The following is an 18,622-nucleotide window of genomic DNA, read 5'->3' on the forward strand; positions in this document are numbered from 1 at the left end:
CTGTCAAATATAATAAAATTTAAATTAACAACAGCTGTATATGACAGTAATCGCGTCCTGCCTTGTCACCCTCTCTTTCCACTGTAGTCACAGCTACTTTTCGTTTACATAATAGTGGCTGAGAGCAGAGCATAAGCTAAGCCACTCAAGTATTCTTTTTGCTTTACACTGATATAATTTCATGGATTTAAATGTACAGAAAGGAAAGAAAAAATGGAGGAGAGCAGTACTGAGAAAGGCATCATTCCAAAAATATTTACTTGCCTTTGTCTGCCTTCACTTCCAATAATTTCTTACATCTTAACATCCACATCATCAGATTCTTTATAAAGTAAACATATAATAGGTCACTTTCCTTCAAAACTAAAACCACGCAACACATAAAATAGCTCTATTAGTACAAGGAAACGATGCCATCGGTCAATTGAAAAAGCTTTAATTTAAATCTGGTGTTTTGGATCTGGTTTCCTTTGCCCATCAAGAGACAAAAAAAAAAAAAAATACGGAAGGTCTAACAAGGCTTCTGCTCTGTAAGTATATTTTGTTCTCCCAGACTTTTATTTGTTAACATTCAGGTTCTATATGTCAATTCAGAGTGAAAACTGAGAGTGAACCAACAGATATTCATTACTGTAATACGAGGAAACATTGCAACTTTCCCCTGCAGTCAAGCAAGCTACAATGATTTTCCTCGAGGGCTTAAAAAAATAGAAAAATAATGCTCCTAAAATGTATAATTTCAGAGGAAGGATTACTGGCTCACTCACAGTGTTTGTTCAGAGCCCTGTTCAAACACTAAACTCACACATGTTCAATCAGCTAGGCTTAACTTTCATCTGCTAGAGACATGAAATAAAGCAGGAGGGACTGTTTATTGTGTACTCCTTGTGATGTCCAGGCTCCCTGTTTTCCAGCTGGCAAATGTTGGGGCTTACATACCAACCACACTGACACAGGAAAGCAAATGAAAATGAAGTAATCAATACAGACAGCACAGACATATGAACAGCTATTTAGGCTATTTCCTAATGCTCCAGCCATGTCCCCCTGAGATATATTTTCTCTTTATTATTCATCTGAAATTCAGCAAATTAAAAAATGCATTTCCTGCCCACCGCCCAAGACCCCAAAGCAAAATGCACACAGCCAAAGCCATAAGCAGAAACCTGCAAGACTCCCCGTCACCATCACAGGCTTTCAATGCTGCACATCATTTCAGAGGAATCAATAGTGCAATGCTGCTGTAATTATCACTGGTTTCAGTATCCCCAGGACACCTCTTTTGCCCAATGTGACAGCATCAATAAGCTTTCCACAAATTAAAATAACTGGAAACTCTAACAAAGGGTGTTGTGGAGGTAAAAAATGTAAGCTGAAGTATGGCAGGTGTTACGAACTGTATTACAGACAATTGCAAAGTAACGTTATTTCACACTTCCAAGCATCTCACAAGAGCAGTCTGTAGGGAGAGCTGCTCTAATGGACATGCCAACTTACTCTGAAGAACTCTTTGGTTGACCCTGAGTCCAGTGTTCCATAAGCAATTTCGGTTTGTTTGGCAAGGTCTTCTGCGCTTTCTATGGGCGAGACCATTCGCTCAACAGTCAAGAAAGCAGCGAGGTTAGCGGTGTAGGATGAAATAATGATGAGCGTGAAGAACCACCAGACACCTCCAACAATGCGACCTGAGAGGGATCTAAACATGAATAAGATAATGCACATTTTCCTGTCTCTTAAGCCACGAAGGGAGAGAAAGAGAGAAGGCACCATTATTGCTGAATGTGTATCATTAAGTAACAGTCAATGGGAGGGAGATAATTTGCATTTTAAGTACTAATAAATACTTTTTCCCTTGAATCTTAATGCCTATAGTACAGAGTCCACTGTATTAATACATATCACACACGTACAGAAGTTTTAACTCACTTGAACAGTAATCCCAGTGTTCTATTTCAGGAACTGGCTAGCATAGCAAAAATTTGATCAAAAATAGTGGATAGGTAATCCGGTTTTGGAGAAAAAAGTAAAGCATGGTGGCTTCAAATCAGTAACTTTCTCTGTTTCCTCTTAAAAGAAAAGACACAAAAGGCTTTGCACATGGATTGACTCTAGGATTGAAATGATCCTGTTACCCAAACTTATCAAAAGTTCGACAAGCTACTGCAATCTTTTGAACTTTTACATTTTTTTTATTTAAGAAGGAATCACTTTGTGGTAACAGAGATATTTGTGTTTAGTAAGAAATAGTATTTTCCATTTTAATACCTGTTACTTGGTGAGAAGGCTGTTGAGGAATAGTATACATCCAGTCTCAATCAGTATCAGTTTTACTACTAACTGCAATAATAGCAGACTTAGGCCAAGGCTAAACATTTTCAAAATCTCGCTGTAAATGGCTAAAACGAGGCATTCAAGTTTAAAAGATTGGGTCATAATGTTTAATTAAGAAATTGTAGTTACTGCACTCTAAAGTTCCGGAACATCTTAAAAGCTTGAGAATTTCAGGACTGGGACCATATATTACACCCGAGGCACCCGCTCTGTAAGGCACGGCTGAGCAATGCAGCGTGGCTTCTCGGAACCAGAAGGTCCAATCGCGTCTCTCATAGATAGCAGTCTCCTGGAAGCAGTGCTGCAGAACTTGACAGGGAACAGAACTGGGACATTCACTCATGCAAGGCAAGGATTCAGCACAATTGTGTGCATTTCATAACTGTAATGTCAGGGAACTAATTTAGCAACCACACAGCTCCTCTGAATTCAACTCGGTGGGATTGCCCCTGCGTGTACCTGCTGTTTCTGAGAGCTGTTTGTGGGTTATGCACATTGACATATGTAAAATAATAGTAAACGACTGAAATTCAAAGCAGATTCTCTGTTGCCCTTATCATAGCTATTAAAAATAAAAAAAATGAAAAGGCTTCCTAAAGAATGAACTTCAAAACACTGCCAGGAAAATAAATGAAGATTTTATGCTTCACTGTTGAAGATAAAATGCAAATGCAAAAAAGATTTGACACAAACCTTGGGGAAATATCACATCCTTGTTGCATAAAGGCACCCAGGGAAAACCAGAGGCTGTTGAATATGCCAAACTCATTGGGAGGCTGGTCACTGGGTCCTTCTTTCCCATCCTCTGGTTCTTCAGTATGCCACTCATATGGGCTAAACCTGCTAACTAGGAACAGGACCACACTGACACCAATGTAGGCAAAGACTATGCACATCCAGATCTCATACGCCAAAGGGTCCAAGAAGGAAAACACTCCTGGTTTAGATTTCTGGGGCTTTTTGATCATAATGGATATCCCCAAACTCATAAAAGGCTTAGAAAAATCAATGACCTCTTCTCGTACCAAAGTGATGGTCAGAGGCGCAACAGCAATCTCTGCTTTCTATAAAGAAAAAAGAGATATAGATGTATAGATTAATTGGAGTTGGCTTATACACTCAGCTAAGCAGCTAATTCCAAAGGTATGTCATTAACATCAGGATACTGTGGCTTGAATGTTCTCTACAACATCTTTCTGTTTATCAGTCTATATTAATTCAATATGCTTTTAATAAAACATTGCAGATTTTTATTTTACAGAATTATCGAAATACTTAATTTTCCCGCTAAGGAGAAGACTGTTAAATCTTACAGAGGTGGGCAGCAGTGTAGATAGATAATTTGAGGTATTAATTTAGATTTAAAGTAAAAGAATTCAAGGGAGAATGAAAAATGAGAACGACCTTACTGTCACTGATCGTATAGTTTTTTAATATCTCAGAAATAGTCATTTATTGTAATATTTTCATAAGACACAATCATTCTTTAAAGGAAAACAGCTCTTAGGCTCAAGGAAGCTCCAAATAGCATGAAGCAGCAAAGGTGGTGATTAACTATTGCTGCGATGCCACGAAACCACACGCAGTTGTCTTGGGGAAAAGACAGCTCAATTGGAACGGGCCAGATTTTAAACAGTGCAAAAAGGCAAGTAGGCAGAAAACAGCTGGGCAAAATCATGCAGTAAAAGGATGAAAAGTGTGCTGAATCCATTCCCATCAGAGAGGAATAATTTTAAATACCTATCTCTAATATATCTAAGAATGGAGATGCCAGTCTTGAGTGAATCATTATTGATGATGATGATGGTTATGGCTGCTAACAATGATGTCTGCGTGAACGGTACGGTATTGTAGCTGTGCTAATAACGGGTCATTTCTGTCATTACTTTAGGGGGTGCTTCTTGCCTTGCCTTGCCTTGTACTACAGCTGACACTACAGCAACGGGAGGGGAACGAATGCAGAAGCTGCTGAAACCTTCCTCCTTGGGTGGCTTCACTGTGGACTTCTACACAGCTTACAGAAGGCTTAGGAGGGTGTCTGAGCATATTGTGAGAACACTTTCTTTTGGTTACAAATAAGGTGGGTTAACATGCTGCCTTCTGCAGTGGCATTACTCTGCTTCAAGCCTTAATATATGAGAGAACCTGTCTGCATCTGCCCCACCCCAGGCCGTCATCTTCACAGAGCTATTCATAACACTCCATAATAGAACTGTTGTAGTTTTCTCTCCTAAATACTTATTTAGCCTAAATTCATCTTATGGGGTAGCATCTTTAGATTTAGCACATAGTCCATAGTTGAGCAAAGCATTTGAGCGTGTTTGTCTTTTAGATGTACTTAAGGGTTTTCATACTCAGTAAAATATACAGGGATATAGTTAATATCCATCAGTTTCAATGAAACTAAAACACGCTGAAAATTCAGGATGTGCTTAAATAGTTTAATTCGAGTGTTAAATAAATAGCTCGTGTGCTAAAGAAACTGAAATGTAGGTTTTTTGTCATCTCACAACTTTAAAACAGAAAAATGCATTTAAAATAATATGATTTTGTTATTTTACACACTAAGTTATACTGAGTTATATGTATTATGGAATTTAATCTATGAACAATTTCATGTAGTTAGAATTTAAACCTCGTTTGGTAGCTGTATAATTTTGATTAATTCAAAAGAACTGACTCATCTGAGTGCAATGGCCCAAAAATGAAAATTCGTATTAAAATTGCCGTATATTAATCACCAGATTATACCTGTCATTTGGAAATAGTTGTGATGCAAACACTTAGAATTTTACGTAAAGATATTACAGTTTAAGCAATACAATTAAAATAATAATTTTGCAGACATTACCTCTGGTGCTAATTTCTTGGGTAAAATATTGCTATTTCCCTGAATTTTAATGTAAATTTTGTAATACAAGGCATTTTTAAAAATTTGGCTTCTTGAAGCCTTGTGATTACCTAAGTCTGACTGAAATAGACACCTTATGAAGACAGGTATTATATAAAGAAAAATTACGTGTCTAAAAATAGATTTTTAAATATCCTGAAAATTGTAAAGTAAATTTGGTTTCTGTAGTCTAAGGATTGTAGGATGGTTTTGGCTACTGGCACTGCTGTGTATTTTTGAATTTTGTCTCACTCATAAATTCCTTTTTTTCTAGAAGAATGGTTTCCTTCCCTAAGAGTCAATGTCTCTTGTATTTCTAAATCTCAGCTACTGTGAATGCCTGATGTGGAGTCCTTGAACTGAATTAACTGAGAGACCCAGGAAAACTGTGATCTATTGCTGCTGATCTCATTTGTATTTGTCACATAGTGGTATCTTCATTACCACAGTGTAAATGATGGACCTAGTCACTGGTCTTCAAAAGTGTTGGCTAACATTTCATTTCTGTGTCTGGGATTAAAACCAGGATCCTCGAGGGCTGTTAGCTGTTTCGATGTGAGGTGGAAAAACAACAGCCTCATTTCATGTGAATTACCTAATTAGCACAGTGCATATTGTATGTGAAACACGGGATAAGATCCATCTTAGCAAACTTAAACGCACAAAGAGTACATGCAGAACTCAAACTACACCAGAACTATCTGCCTGCTCTACTTTAAAGAGTTAAATAGGGACCTCTCCCATTTCATTACAATGGTGATCTAATGTCAGATGATTCATAAATTAGATAAACTCGTTTCGTGCCAATGAATGTAAAGAGACTGCACAGCTAGGTCACAATTAGATGCCAAATAATTGGGAAAAGTGCAGCCTCCACATTCTAGTCATATTATTTATTATTTTTGTAAGAGTGTGTGCCGCATTAATGCCTACCTCAACTCTTCGCCGTTGAAAGCTAAATAATGACGATAGCTGTGCATGATAATCATCAGTGTTTGTGCTTTTCCCAGTTAATGTACACCATATAATCATGGATTTAAATGATTAACAATATAACAATGGTGCAAATAATTAATGATTTTGTTGCCAGTGAAATCTGTTTTGACAAAGACTAATGATATTTTACACTTGAATCAACTGCATCTGTAAAAGCATTTAAATCAAGGCTGCACCACTACCGAGTACAGATGGATTCTGGATCCTTCCAATATTATACAATGGGACAAGATTAAGTCTGATTGTAAGAGACTTTTACATTTCCAGAATATATTATTGTAACCTTGTGAATAAAATCTGTGCTTGGTACAATGGTTCTGTGAGAGTGGTAACGCTATCTGGGAAGTGATTTGAACTTCAGAAGCTCATGGCTTCTCAGATTCGAAACAGAAATGAGTTGTGACCTTTTGCGTCAATCAGTGAAGGAATAGCATTGCGTGTCAGGAGAATGGGTGTTTAATTGGAGCTCACTGACAGTCCATTTGGAAACACCTGCTACATGTGCTTAATGGCATTCCATCCCCAGCTGGCCATTCTCCTATAAGCTAGATACCAAGGGCTGTGGAGGCCCGCAGAGACTACTGCAGGCATTGGGGTACATCAGGGACAAATGACCAAGAGTAATAAAAGAAAACTGGGAAATAAACAACCCCTCACCACGACCTTCTGTGCAGTCATAGCAGAACTATACATCACAGCACTTTATGCACTCTTATGCCTGGGGCATGATGGAAGAATGAACTACAGAACTGGGGCAATAACCAAGCTGCTTTGTGCAGTATCTGAAGTGTTCAGGTACCAGAACGAGGGGACATGGGATAAAATCGGCACATGTCCACTCCCGGTAACAAGGATAGGGCTAAGTGGCATTGAGTCACTGGGGTACGGTGTAAAGGACAGGAGAGGAGGGAAGCCTTCTTAGTGGGACAGAAAAGGACCAATTTCACTGGCCAGCAAAACAAAACAAAACAAAAAAACCCCAAACCCAAACCCCACTATGTTAATCCTTTAAACTGGCTGGGAATTAGAAACTGTAAGATGATTCCCAAACAGATCACATTGTTAACATGCTAATTCTGTTGCAAATTCTGTCCCAGTCCTGGCTGCATATAAAAACCTTTACTCGAAGCACAGCCAGCTACTTGGAGTTCTTGTGTTTATGATTTGGAGATCTACCACAGAAGATGGACACCCTCCTGAACCAGAGCTTTGTAGGAAAGTCTCTGGCTGATAGATTTCTCAGCTTTCTCTACGTGGAATAGGACAGGGAATCTGATGCTCTGTAAATCACCTGGTAGGGACTCAAGGAATTTGCAGCTAGGATGCTTTTCATGGATTCCCTACGGAAATGTTAAGCAGCAAACTTCTATAAAGAAAGAACAGTTTCCTTTAAAGCTACATTAAATATGCTTGGAGTAGCTCTTGGCCTTAGGGCCAGCTGGCACAGGACAGTTACCACATTAAGTTACCATGAAAGTAACTTAACCTCCAAACCAGCATGGCTGCATTCAAGCTGCTCACAGGGGATGGGCTCTCCCTCATCCCAGTGTCCAGCTGGTCTCAGAAGAGAAATTGCTTTGGACACTCACTACGGGCCACAATATACCAGGAACTATTGCGATTTAGCAGTTTAGTCAGGCAACTCCCAGTGCCCAGGGACACTCTCTGGTGCCACTGACATACAGGGACAGATCCAGCCTCACAGAGCCTTCAGACAGCAGAGCAAATGCACTGGGTGACAGGGGACTTTGATTAGTTCTTTCAATAAAAAAGCATCTCCGAGAGCTTTGCTGCAGCTCATTCCCAGAGTTCAATCCCAGAACTACAACCTTCCTCAACACAGTCGTGGAGGAGATTTTAAACTTGGACATCAAACCTTTAAAAAGCCCTCACGTCATTCTTTGCCATTACAAAAAAATGAAGTGTTGACCATGTATTCTGGGATGTCCTCTTTATGTAGGTGATCTGTGGTAGGTTCCTTATGCCTGTGAGTTTTGTTGCCTTCAGCAATGTTAACAGCTGTGGCTCACATTTCAATACCAACGTGAACCTCTGTGTGAGTTTCCTAACAGCACTTTGTATTTCAGTCCAGTACTGGGGCAATTTTGGTTTGATGAGGTAAATTTTTCAAGATAAAAAAAAAAAAAGAAAAAAGAAAAGAAAAATAAAATTAAAGCGTAATTTCAAGCTTTCTCTATAATATTCAGCTACAGGATAAGCCACTGAAATGATGAATCTAGGCAAGGGAATTTTCTCACAATTTGTAAAATCTCTTGGATGATTTAAAAAACTTCTTGATGTAAACCAGTGCACAGCCATTGGCATCCATGTATTTACTATTGCCATTAAAAGCCAGACAAGAAGTCACCTTTGTTTTGATAGAATAAGTCTGAAAAAACCCTTGACTTTTAGTATCCTGAGAGTTAAGTTGCTCCAAGCCACTGAAGAGGATATACATGCTTGGTGATCATTCGGCTTTTCCTGATAAGTGAGGCTGGTTCCTCCAAGAACTTGCAAGAACATACAGTTTTGTGAGTCTAGTATAACCTTCTTATTCCCATGGGCGGGGGAAACCATCAAAACTCTGGGGCACCACTTCCCACACTCCTACAGCACGCTCCGTTTCATGGTAAGGAGCCCCCTGAATGGATGCTAGTGGAGAAGACTTCAGCAAAATTTAACGGCTATTCTTGGCTGACAGAAGGGAAGAGAACTGGAGCTGCTAGAAAAAATGAGAGGCTTTTGCCACTGTCACCGGAATCGCAAAAGCTGCAGCTGTAGCTGGACCAACTGGTAAGCAGCAGCTTTTTATAGGAAGGCTGAGGCATGGTGTAAGTTCATTGGCAGAAATTCACCAGCAGAAACCTGAATAGTTTTAGGATTTTTTTTTTTTTAATTCGATCACTGAAATAAGTTTCTCTAAGAATTCTGGTCTGTTCTCAGTGCAGATATCAGCAACTGCAGTCATCAGCAAGCACAGCTCAGAGTTTTGCTGCTGGGTAGCACCAGATACTGCAAATATTTCTGGGGGTTTGTTTGGACTATTTTCATTGAATTATACAGCTTTACGTGTCAACAGAATTTTGAACTGAGATGCTATTCTGAAGAATCCTTCTCCAGATCACTGTATAACATAATGCTCTCAGTTGCTGAACCTACCAGGTTTGCTCTTAAATTTTATTATTGATGTTCATCTTAAAAGTCTGTCTTAATTCTGAATCGCTGAACTGCGTACTTGCCTGCAGTGGTTTGTTACATATGTTTAATCTATGCTGGTGGATTCTCCATTTCTCAAACTAGTCCAAGAGAACTATTTTTTTGAAAGATCTATCCACCATTCCATGAAAATGAATAAATGAGTGATATTAACCCTGACTAAGTTTTCTTATGTACTAGGAATAGATGGTTTCTTATGCTGGTTCTAACCTTAATGAATTTTTAAGGGATGTGCAAACTATGGATGTTCTAATGTTACAAGGGACTAGTTGAAAAAATCATAGAATTTGCATGAAACTGTTTGATTTTCTCTTGAAAATAAATGAAAGCACCGAGATCTGAAACAGAATTCTGTTTCTTTTCTGTGACCCCAAGGTTAAATAAAATGCACATATACTTCCTATTTAATGACTAATACTGTGATAAATTAAATCCTGCTTTAAAAATTGGTATGCTTACCCCATAAACAAGTTCTCCCACCATCCCATTCCAGATTTTTGTCTCTGGATCCCTTGCTCCATATTTTCCATCAGGAACAATGGCAATTTTGTACTTGATACCAATATGTTTTGCAATTTCTGACGCCAGATCTACACAGTATCCTTCAAACTTGTCATTCCCTTCAAACGTATCATGGTTTTTCTTGAACATAACATATGGGGCTTCCTATAATGAAAGAAGTAGAACTGTAAAGGAGAAGTCTACCGAATATACTCTGAAAAGTAACATGTCATCTACTCACTGAACGACACACATTTTATCAAAAATTCATGGATAGTATTAGCACATTTAAATTAAAATGTATGAACAGAAATCCTTTCGGAAAGATAAACTGTTTACACTGCAATTTGGCTTATACATTTCACAAGGTTTAGCAACCTTACAAATTATGAACACAAAACCAACCAAGAATGAATATAAATTTTACTTTGTTTAAATGAAAGACCTTAATGCAGTACATACTAAACTTAAAGCGTGAATGGAGGTTGAACCTATACAAAGCAAATAACTACGGGATAATGCAAGGTATAATTTGTGGTTTTGCCTTCAGTAAGTAACCGCATCCTCTAAAGTGGATATAGAGGATCCTATAGCGTGGATAGCTGTCTACATAATTTCAGATGCACAGCTTTCCTGCGGTTTAGAAAGCACAGCTACTAAGAGGCTGCATATATTTTAGTGAGAACGTAGAAATACGTTCCCAAGGAAACACTAATCTTCCCCTTGGAATGAACAACACAGATTCTACAAGGTCTTTTAGGATGAACCTCAGCTGTATGCGTGGACAAGAATGGTGCTAAGCTGACGCTGACTTTACGTGTTTCATGAGAGCGGAGTACCAAAATCATTTTGGATTGTGAGTGCCATTGAAAATAAGTAAAAAAAGTGGATCGTACGTTCCCTGTGTGAACTATACTATCACAACAGTGAACATTATGTGACTGGGAAAACAAGGTCACATTTTTCTTTTTTGCTCTGTGTGGATTTGGACTTCAGTAATCATGCAGAACCATGCTTTCTGGTGGTATTTTAAATTACTTCACATAATTCATATTCATAGCCAGTTCCAGCTAAAATACTTGACACTTATGTCACCCTTTGCTTGAGTTACATCACAAAATACTTGCAACTTAAGTTTTCTCTGTGGTGGCCCTGGCAAATGCTGGGGTTTTGACACTAGCCTTGGTAGTACTCTGCCCTATTGACATCTTTCCTACGTACATAATCAGTACAAAAATAGAAATAAAGGTAAATGTGTAGTCTGAGAATGTCTGCTTCATTGAAACTACATCAACATCAGCTGGAGGCAACAGCAATTTCGTAACGTGGTGCAGTGGTGCAGTGGTGCAGTGGTGCAGTGCAATGCCTTTGCCCATACAGCGTTTGTATCTGCAAAGCAAAACTGCTGTCTGTGAACAGCAGCCTGCACCACTTCTTGTCTTCCTAGCCCCAGATAAATCAGCTTAACCTCAACCACCCGTCTTCCAGAGGGACGGAATGAGAAGGGATCCCACCGTCCCTTTGGAGGAGATCTTGATTTGGGTACGTGCTTTGGGCACATGAACGACATGGCATGTTCCTCCCTCATGTAGGCTTTTTCTTCTCCTGAGAGGAAAAGCCCAAGTCTGGGTCTTTCTACACAGGTTATTGCACAAAAATGGTTAAAAATAAACAGAGGTGAAAAATACTATGTCACCTGAATGTGATTTAGCCAACTACTAGCTAGAGTTACAATGAAGTCTCATCCAGTATCCTGCATTTGTGGACTCTTCTTGCAAGCTTCAGCTACATTTGCTTGCTGCACCTCAAAAGCAATTTTGTTTTTCAAAGACCAGAGCTAGTGAGCGCTAGCTCTTCTGATTCAGCCTTTCTTATAAATCCCAAGCCAAGGGCACACAATTAGGGCCATACCAGGAAACAGGCACAGGGGAGGCCAGGTCAGCCTGCTCCTTCTCCCAAAACCCAGACACTGCTTCTGCCTGCACCTCATCACTGACATTGGTACTACAAAAAAGAAAAAAGCATTTCAACTGTCTCTGCACAGCAAAGCAAAATAACAGATGCCTTATTTTTCCTGTTACAGACTAAATAAATTTCAGCCCCCTCCCCATGAGTTCTGTGAGGAAATGCTGAGAAAAGAAACAGTGGGCTCCAACACAGTCCTTGAGAGGTGCAAGCAGCAGCAATCCCATCCAGTGGAGGGGTCACCAAAGGAGGGCTCAAAAGACCTGGGTTCTGGCAGGGATCTGTTGGGTGACTTGAAGAAACAACATTGATTGTCTCCCCATCCACTTCTCTTTCTAAACACTCTGATCTTACTGATTTAGAGCAAAATACAGCAAGGAATATCTCTCACAATGCACTTCTCTTACAGAGTAGGTAGTACTGCTTGCTGGGAGCGCTTTAAAAGCAGCAGCATTTGAGTGAGATCTGCCAGTGTGAAACAATACGATTAAAAATAGTGGGAACACCTACTACCTTCTGCTTACCATGTCCTTTCTCTCCTACCTATTTTACACAGTATATATAACAGTTTCTTTAATCGTTGTGACTACTTTTCCTGCCAAATAATGAGACATATATTTTCAAGGTAGAATTTAATGGAGGGATGTGGGTGGGACTGAATGTGGCTTTCTGATAAGGATTATTTAAAAAAAAATAAGTAGTAGCACTAGTTTTAAATTCTGTCCATTTTTTGAGACAGAATTTGTTTTAAACAAATGAGGTGTGCAAACATTATTGTAATAACACTGGGGCAAGTTCTACTGGTTTGCTCACAAGCAACTCACACAGATGAACTTGCAAAGTCATGAAATAACTGACTTGATCAATAGCATGTACTCAGCCATATCTTGATGTTCTTTTTATATCTGTGGCACTGAAAAAGATTTTTTTCTGTATAACCTATTACAATAGCATTTTCTAAATTGGTAGTAATGTTACTGTAATCATGCTAGTCTAAGGACATAAAAGATGCGGGACACCTATGGAGAGGTAGCATCTATTAGGTCAGCTGAAAGCTCTAAAACTGTAGGCAGACTTTTTCACCGTTTCCAGTTATAGCATCTCGTCTAATAAAAACATTAGTTGTCTCCCCCATCTTTGTATTTACTACATTTTTGAACGATAAACTCTTAACCTACGGATGTAAAACATGGGTTTGACTTACTGCTGAATGAGGTTTAACACTGCAACTTCTGCCAGATTTCATCTGCTTAATCGTATTCTATGGGGTAGTGAATCAAGGAAAAGTCCACATTGAAATGATCAACGACTAGCACGGAACAGATATTTGAAATGGTGCAAGCTTTACTTAGATAATTCACAATTGTATAACAATACTTAACATTTGTAAATACAAGTTGATGTCTGCAACAATTACCTTTATAGATGTAAACAAATCATTCCACCACATTGCCACAAAGTCATGTGTACAGTAAATGCTCACAACTGGTGATTCACACTATAAGGAAAGCTGGAGAAAGTAACTAACGCAAATTCCAAACAGGTCTATGTTTGGCTTTCCTATCCTACGGTTCATTTCAAAATCTTTAAACAGTGTAAAAATTATCTGTAAAAGTGACAAATATTTGTGCAAGGAAATGTCTCATTTTTAGAACAGGAGTGGCATACATTATCACACTTTATTCTGAAAAAAAAATGCTGTAGATGTCAATGGAAGGCTTTTTGGTTTTTGTGGTTCGGGGTTTTGTTTTGTTTGGTTGGGGTTTTTTTTCTGAATAAAGTGTCCAGGATTCGGTTTGAAGTCTTTGCTACTGTCATGCAACAAACTTCAATTTTTTCTCTACTCTACTAAAGAATTGAATTAATGAAATTTCTAGTGAAAAAATATTTTTCTATTATGAGAAAGAAGGTTATAGTTAGAATGGTTGAGGTAAGACTCCATCAAGAGTATATTGTCAAAAACAGTGGTTCTCAGTCACCTAATGAAGGTTATCTGTCATCTGAGGCACCCTAAGGTAACCTGCTTGACCTCCAAGTACCATTCTGCAGGTCCTTCGTGCTGCCCCTTTACGGACTGCTCTGATATCCTCAGTGTTAGGTGTCCACCTATGGGCCACTGAATCAATTTCTAAATCTTTGCAGGCTTTGATGAAAACTTACATAATTGGAGCACAAGTTATCCCACTTGTCTGAAACAAGAAACAACATCTGAGACATTCAGATGGAGTGGTCATATTTGGTGCGAGACAGCCAAGTGTCATCTTGCTAGTGTAAGAAAAGGGGGTAGGCAGTATATCCTAGAGGTTCTTAAATGTCTCCGAGTGGTTACAAGTGGGCAACTCAATCAATACCCTTTGTAAAGTCATCAATATTTAGGTGACTCATCATGAACTAGATCCTGCCCTTGAAGCTTAACCTGCTAACGCCAAGACTAAAATATGGAGCTGGAAGCCACAATACAGATGCAGCTCATGTACCTCAAGCTTTGGTTCTAAAGGACATCTGTGATTTTTAAGTTTTGCAATCCCAGAGTAGGTGCAGATTTGGCTGTATCAAGAAATGGATTAAAGAGTTTGGAGCAGTCTTCCCAGCCTACTCCCCTGTATTCTACCTCAAAACTTGTAACTGCATTTCTCAACTTGTGAAATCAGAGATGGTCATTCTTCCTAGCTGCATATGTCACTCACTTCACCTTAGTGTAAACGCTAAGGATGTCCCTTCTCCAGTCACATACTGAGCCTACCGTGCACTTGGAGGTCTCAAGCTCCACCTGGAGGAAATGCTTCTGCACAGAGGTGGCAAATCTGTCCTTTGCAGATGGCCAGATGTGCGGGAGGCTGTGCATCACATGAGGTGCTGGACACAGGTCTCTCCCAGGAGCTATGAAAGGCATGGCCAGAGAGCAGCTGGTAAAGGAATCAGCTGTCCTTGCTGCCACCTCCCTCTGGGCTGCTCCTTCACCACATGACGAACCAGAGAGAGATTGAGTGCCTATGCACTAAACCAAAACTGTAAAGAAATTTCTGTGTGCTCTCACTACCTCACAAATGAACACAAGATTCTGCCAAGCAGAAAACCCTGTAGTAAGTTCGGTGAGCACAGAGCTAATTCGTTATAATGCACCTTCCACGCAACAGCCGTACAGCCACGTTACAGCAATGCACAGACACATAAAAACTAAAGGAACAGCGGGCAACTCCACTTGTGCTATTTGGACTCAGGCAAAAATTCAAGTGAGCCATGCTGGGAACCTGTAAACTTTTCTTATGCTGCCACGACACCTGTCTTTGAAGACTGAAAATCCTGACAGGTCTGGCTGCAGAAGCTTTTCAGTTTAATGGTGGAAAATATGCATGCAACCAAAATTAGATGTGTCATCTACAATGGTTCAACTTCCCTTCGATGTGAAGAGGGCGATGAGGAGGTGAAAAATACTCTGTCTGGCACTTGCTACATGACTATAATACAGAAAAGAGTAAAATAACAGGATTCTGGAAGTCATTCTAGCTGAACACAACTTTTCTTTGTCTGCGTGATCATATGCTTGTGGATTCTAAACACACGGCCCTGGCAGGCCGATACTAAGAATCACGGTCCTCATCTGCCTTTAGCATCGCGCGTGCAGCTCCCAGCGGAGTCAACGGGAGATGGGCATGACAAGGCAGAATTCACCATATATTCTTATTCAAACCAAATTCTGATATATTTCTCTTGCACCGTGATTTTGAAACACTGAAAGGGGACGCTTTTGGTCAAGAAGCAGTGCGGCTTTAAATCATTGCATTTATCCCAAAACGACATGCTGCATAAACAGAGGGCATGCTTTGGAATATTAATTCAGCGGCTTTTGGTTTTGAAAATGATCCCACCAGTCCTTTCAGTACAGGGACTGGAAAAGTTCTTTTTGAAGATAACATTTATTACGCACACCAAAATGCTTCAATGCAAACAGGACAGGCAAGATAACACATTTTAAAAGCTTCCTTGTTTTCCTTTTTTCCCTTTTTGTCAAACAGGAACCTTTTATATTACTTTTCATTATTATTTTTTACTCGCTTCTCCTAAGCTTGGAGCTATTTATGGCAATTACAGTGTTCATGTATGGTAGCTTCAGTCAAAGATATCAGGATTGGTATGAGAGGAAAATTTCGACTGAAAGCTTGTTATTCACATCATTCTCTTCTCAGCTTGGCAAAGTTGAAGGTTAACGTCATCTGTTCTAGACATTTCAGATTAGTCACAGAACTTTTCTTGGTGGTTCAGTGCCTGGTCATCCAGCCAGAGGAACAGTAATCCATATGGAAAAATTAGCTCAAAGCTACTAGACTGGTGGTTAATACTTGAGCCTTAGTTAGGAATGTTCGCAGCATCTTGGGACTCTTTTCTTCCTTGATCAATTTCTTAAAATAGGATTCTTCATCAGAGGCTGAAAAGAGGAGGACTGTACTGAAGTACATTCTTTTTCCCATCACCAAGTCTTTTTTTTTTTTTTTTTTTTTAGGAAAAAGATACATATATTGTAAATGTCCCATGCAAAAAAAAAAAAAAAAAATTAAATTAAAAGTTACATAATTTGGTTAGGAGTTACATTCTGAATTCCTGTATAGTAGTTTGGTTGGTTTGCATCCTGGAATGATAATTGTCAACAGGAGATTTGTTAATACTTAATGTTTAAATGCTGATACACACTGCTGGAAATCTGGTAACTAAATGCATTTTTGACTAAGAAAATGTCTCGACACTTTCCTTTGCATTATTTTCAACTCTGTATTATATTAGAAAAATTACGGCTTAACAATACACACAGAATATTTCTTCCCACTTGAGACACGGCTTATTGTAAAGGGTTAAAAGGTTTTGTCTAAACGAAGCGTGTGAAAAGGGCAGTGAACTGAGACGTAAAACCTTAAAAGCGGTCAGGTAAAGGTCAACCCTTGCCAGCTGGCTTTGACAAACATCAGTTTAAAAGGGTATGTCTGACTTCAGAGGGAAAATTATTAAATATTTTGCTTAAAAAACAGATTTGTAAGAAACAATGGTTTTGAAAAACCCTGTATTCAAATTGTAAATGAATGAAGCAACTGCATTCTCCTTTGCAACCAGTCTTTAAAAACACCAATAACACTGGAAAATCAAACCCCAAGTCTACTTAGATTTTATTAAAATGGAAATTTCATTGAAATGCTGAATAAACATATTAAGAAATATGTTCAAATGCATCTACAAAATTAATGTTTTCATTCACAATTAATAGTAGATGATCCAGTTCTGATAGGCTGACTATACTACTTGGAATTTCAGCTCTTGCTAAGATCAATTTTGAGTTTTCAATGTATCAACAAAAAGGGACACTGGTGTTACAGACATCTCATTTTATACCCTCTGTGCAATTCTGTCATTTAGAGGTTTTGGGGTTTTCTTCCTTTCCAGTTTCTTGTGAGTCAAGATTTATCAATTAAAATGTGAAAGAACTCACTTATATTTCTGAGACTTACTTTATTAAAAAAATAAAGGAAAAATATTGCCACAACTCAATTGTAAAACCTGATTTCAAGTGAATCATTATATTAAATGCATACCAAAAAACCTCGGTACAGATACAGTCAGGATAATTAATATATATGTCTCTCACCCTCCCACTAACCTACGAACTGGCAGACTAAATTAGACCAAAACTAGAAATGAGATTGTGTCACACACCAGTATAAGCACCAAAAAAAGAAACACCTTACCAAAATTGTAGTGACAACTACTGTTCTATTCTCAATGGCTGAAGTGTCATTTCCAAGTGTCGGTTCATGCTGAATCAAAACTAATTTATCCATGTCATTCCAGTAACCAACCTGCAAAACAAAATGAGTGTAATTTCCAGTAGAAAAGTCTATGTTCTGTATAATTGCAAATACAAAGGACTGTAAGGACAACGGGGTGATCTGAAGATAATTCCGTACCAAAGGAAGCGCTGTCGTGCTCGCAGACAGGGGCATGGTGGTACTTTTCTACCACGTCACTGCTGCATGGAGTCCGACTCGCTATCGCTGCCACTCAGCTGTTCCTGAACGATCTGAGCTAATTACTTTGACCAGAGGCACAAGTTAAATCTCATTTTCAATAGTCTGAAGCCTACCTGGGCATAACAAGATATAAGACTTTTTGCTCCTCACAAGAGAATTTTCATTCACTAATCCTCCACAACCTCTGGATGGAGCAGTGAAAGACGTCTGGGTGACAGCTTTGCATTTCGATGGCTGATCTCAATTCCCTGCTCCATCACAGGCCTCCCAGGAGACTCCACTCCAGGGACTTACACCAGGCTCATTCCACGTAACTCCTGGCACTGACCTTTAGCACCTACATCAGGAGCTTTGTTATTAGAGGCTTCTGTGCACTCACTGGACAGACAGCTGCCACCAGGGACTCGGCTCGTGCAAGATAAGCACCCCTCCAAGAAAAGCACTTGCCTTCCCTGCTGACTCTAAAGCATGGCGAGAGTAACTACATTCTAAAAAAGTATATCTCTGGTAAGTGCCTACAGGGAGGTTGGAACAGATCAGGTTTTCCTCTTCCAGGCTGCATGCAGGCTGCCACAAACCTTCCCAGAGCAGCCTGACGGTGAAACAGCTGCCTTTGTTGATTGCTGGTGATGAACTACTCCGAAGCCAGGTCTGAATCACTCGTTCTTGTATTCCCATGCAGAAAAAAAATATTAAAAGTGGTATGCCT

The 18,622-nt window shown here is 39.2% G+C and overlaps 1 protein-coding gene across 2 annotated transcripts in view; it reads right to left on the reverse strand.

The window, feature by feature from the left end:
• The window catches only part of GRIA4 (glutamate receptor, ionotropic, AMPA 4), a 93,460-nt gene that overhangs the window by 43,701 nt on the left and 31,137 nt on the right, over positions 1-18,622 (reverse strand). For both annotated transcript variants that reach the window (XM_010134103.1, XM_010134101.1), the window contains exons 6-9: positions 17,632-17,742; positions 9,893-10,099; positions 3,025-3,395; positions 1,498-1,696 (exon numbers count right to left, since the gene is read on the reverse strand). In XM_010134103.1, coding sequence (XP_010132405.1) covers positions 1,498-1,696; positions 3,025-3,395; positions 9,893-10,099; positions 17,632-17,742 — 888 coding nt within the window. The remainder of the gene's footprint in view (positions 1-1,497; positions 1,697-3,024; positions 3,396-9,892; positions 10,100-17,631; positions 17,743-18,622) is intronic.

The sequence above is a fragment of the Buceros rhinoceros genome, unplaced genomic scaffold (genome assembly GCF_000710305.1).
Source record: "Buceros rhinoceros silvestris isolate BGI_N320 unplaced genomic scaffold, ASM71030v1 scaffold4014, whole genome shotgun sequence".
NCBI lineage: Eukaryota > Metazoa > Chordata > Aves > Bucerotiformes > Bucerotidae > Buceros > Buceros rhinoceros.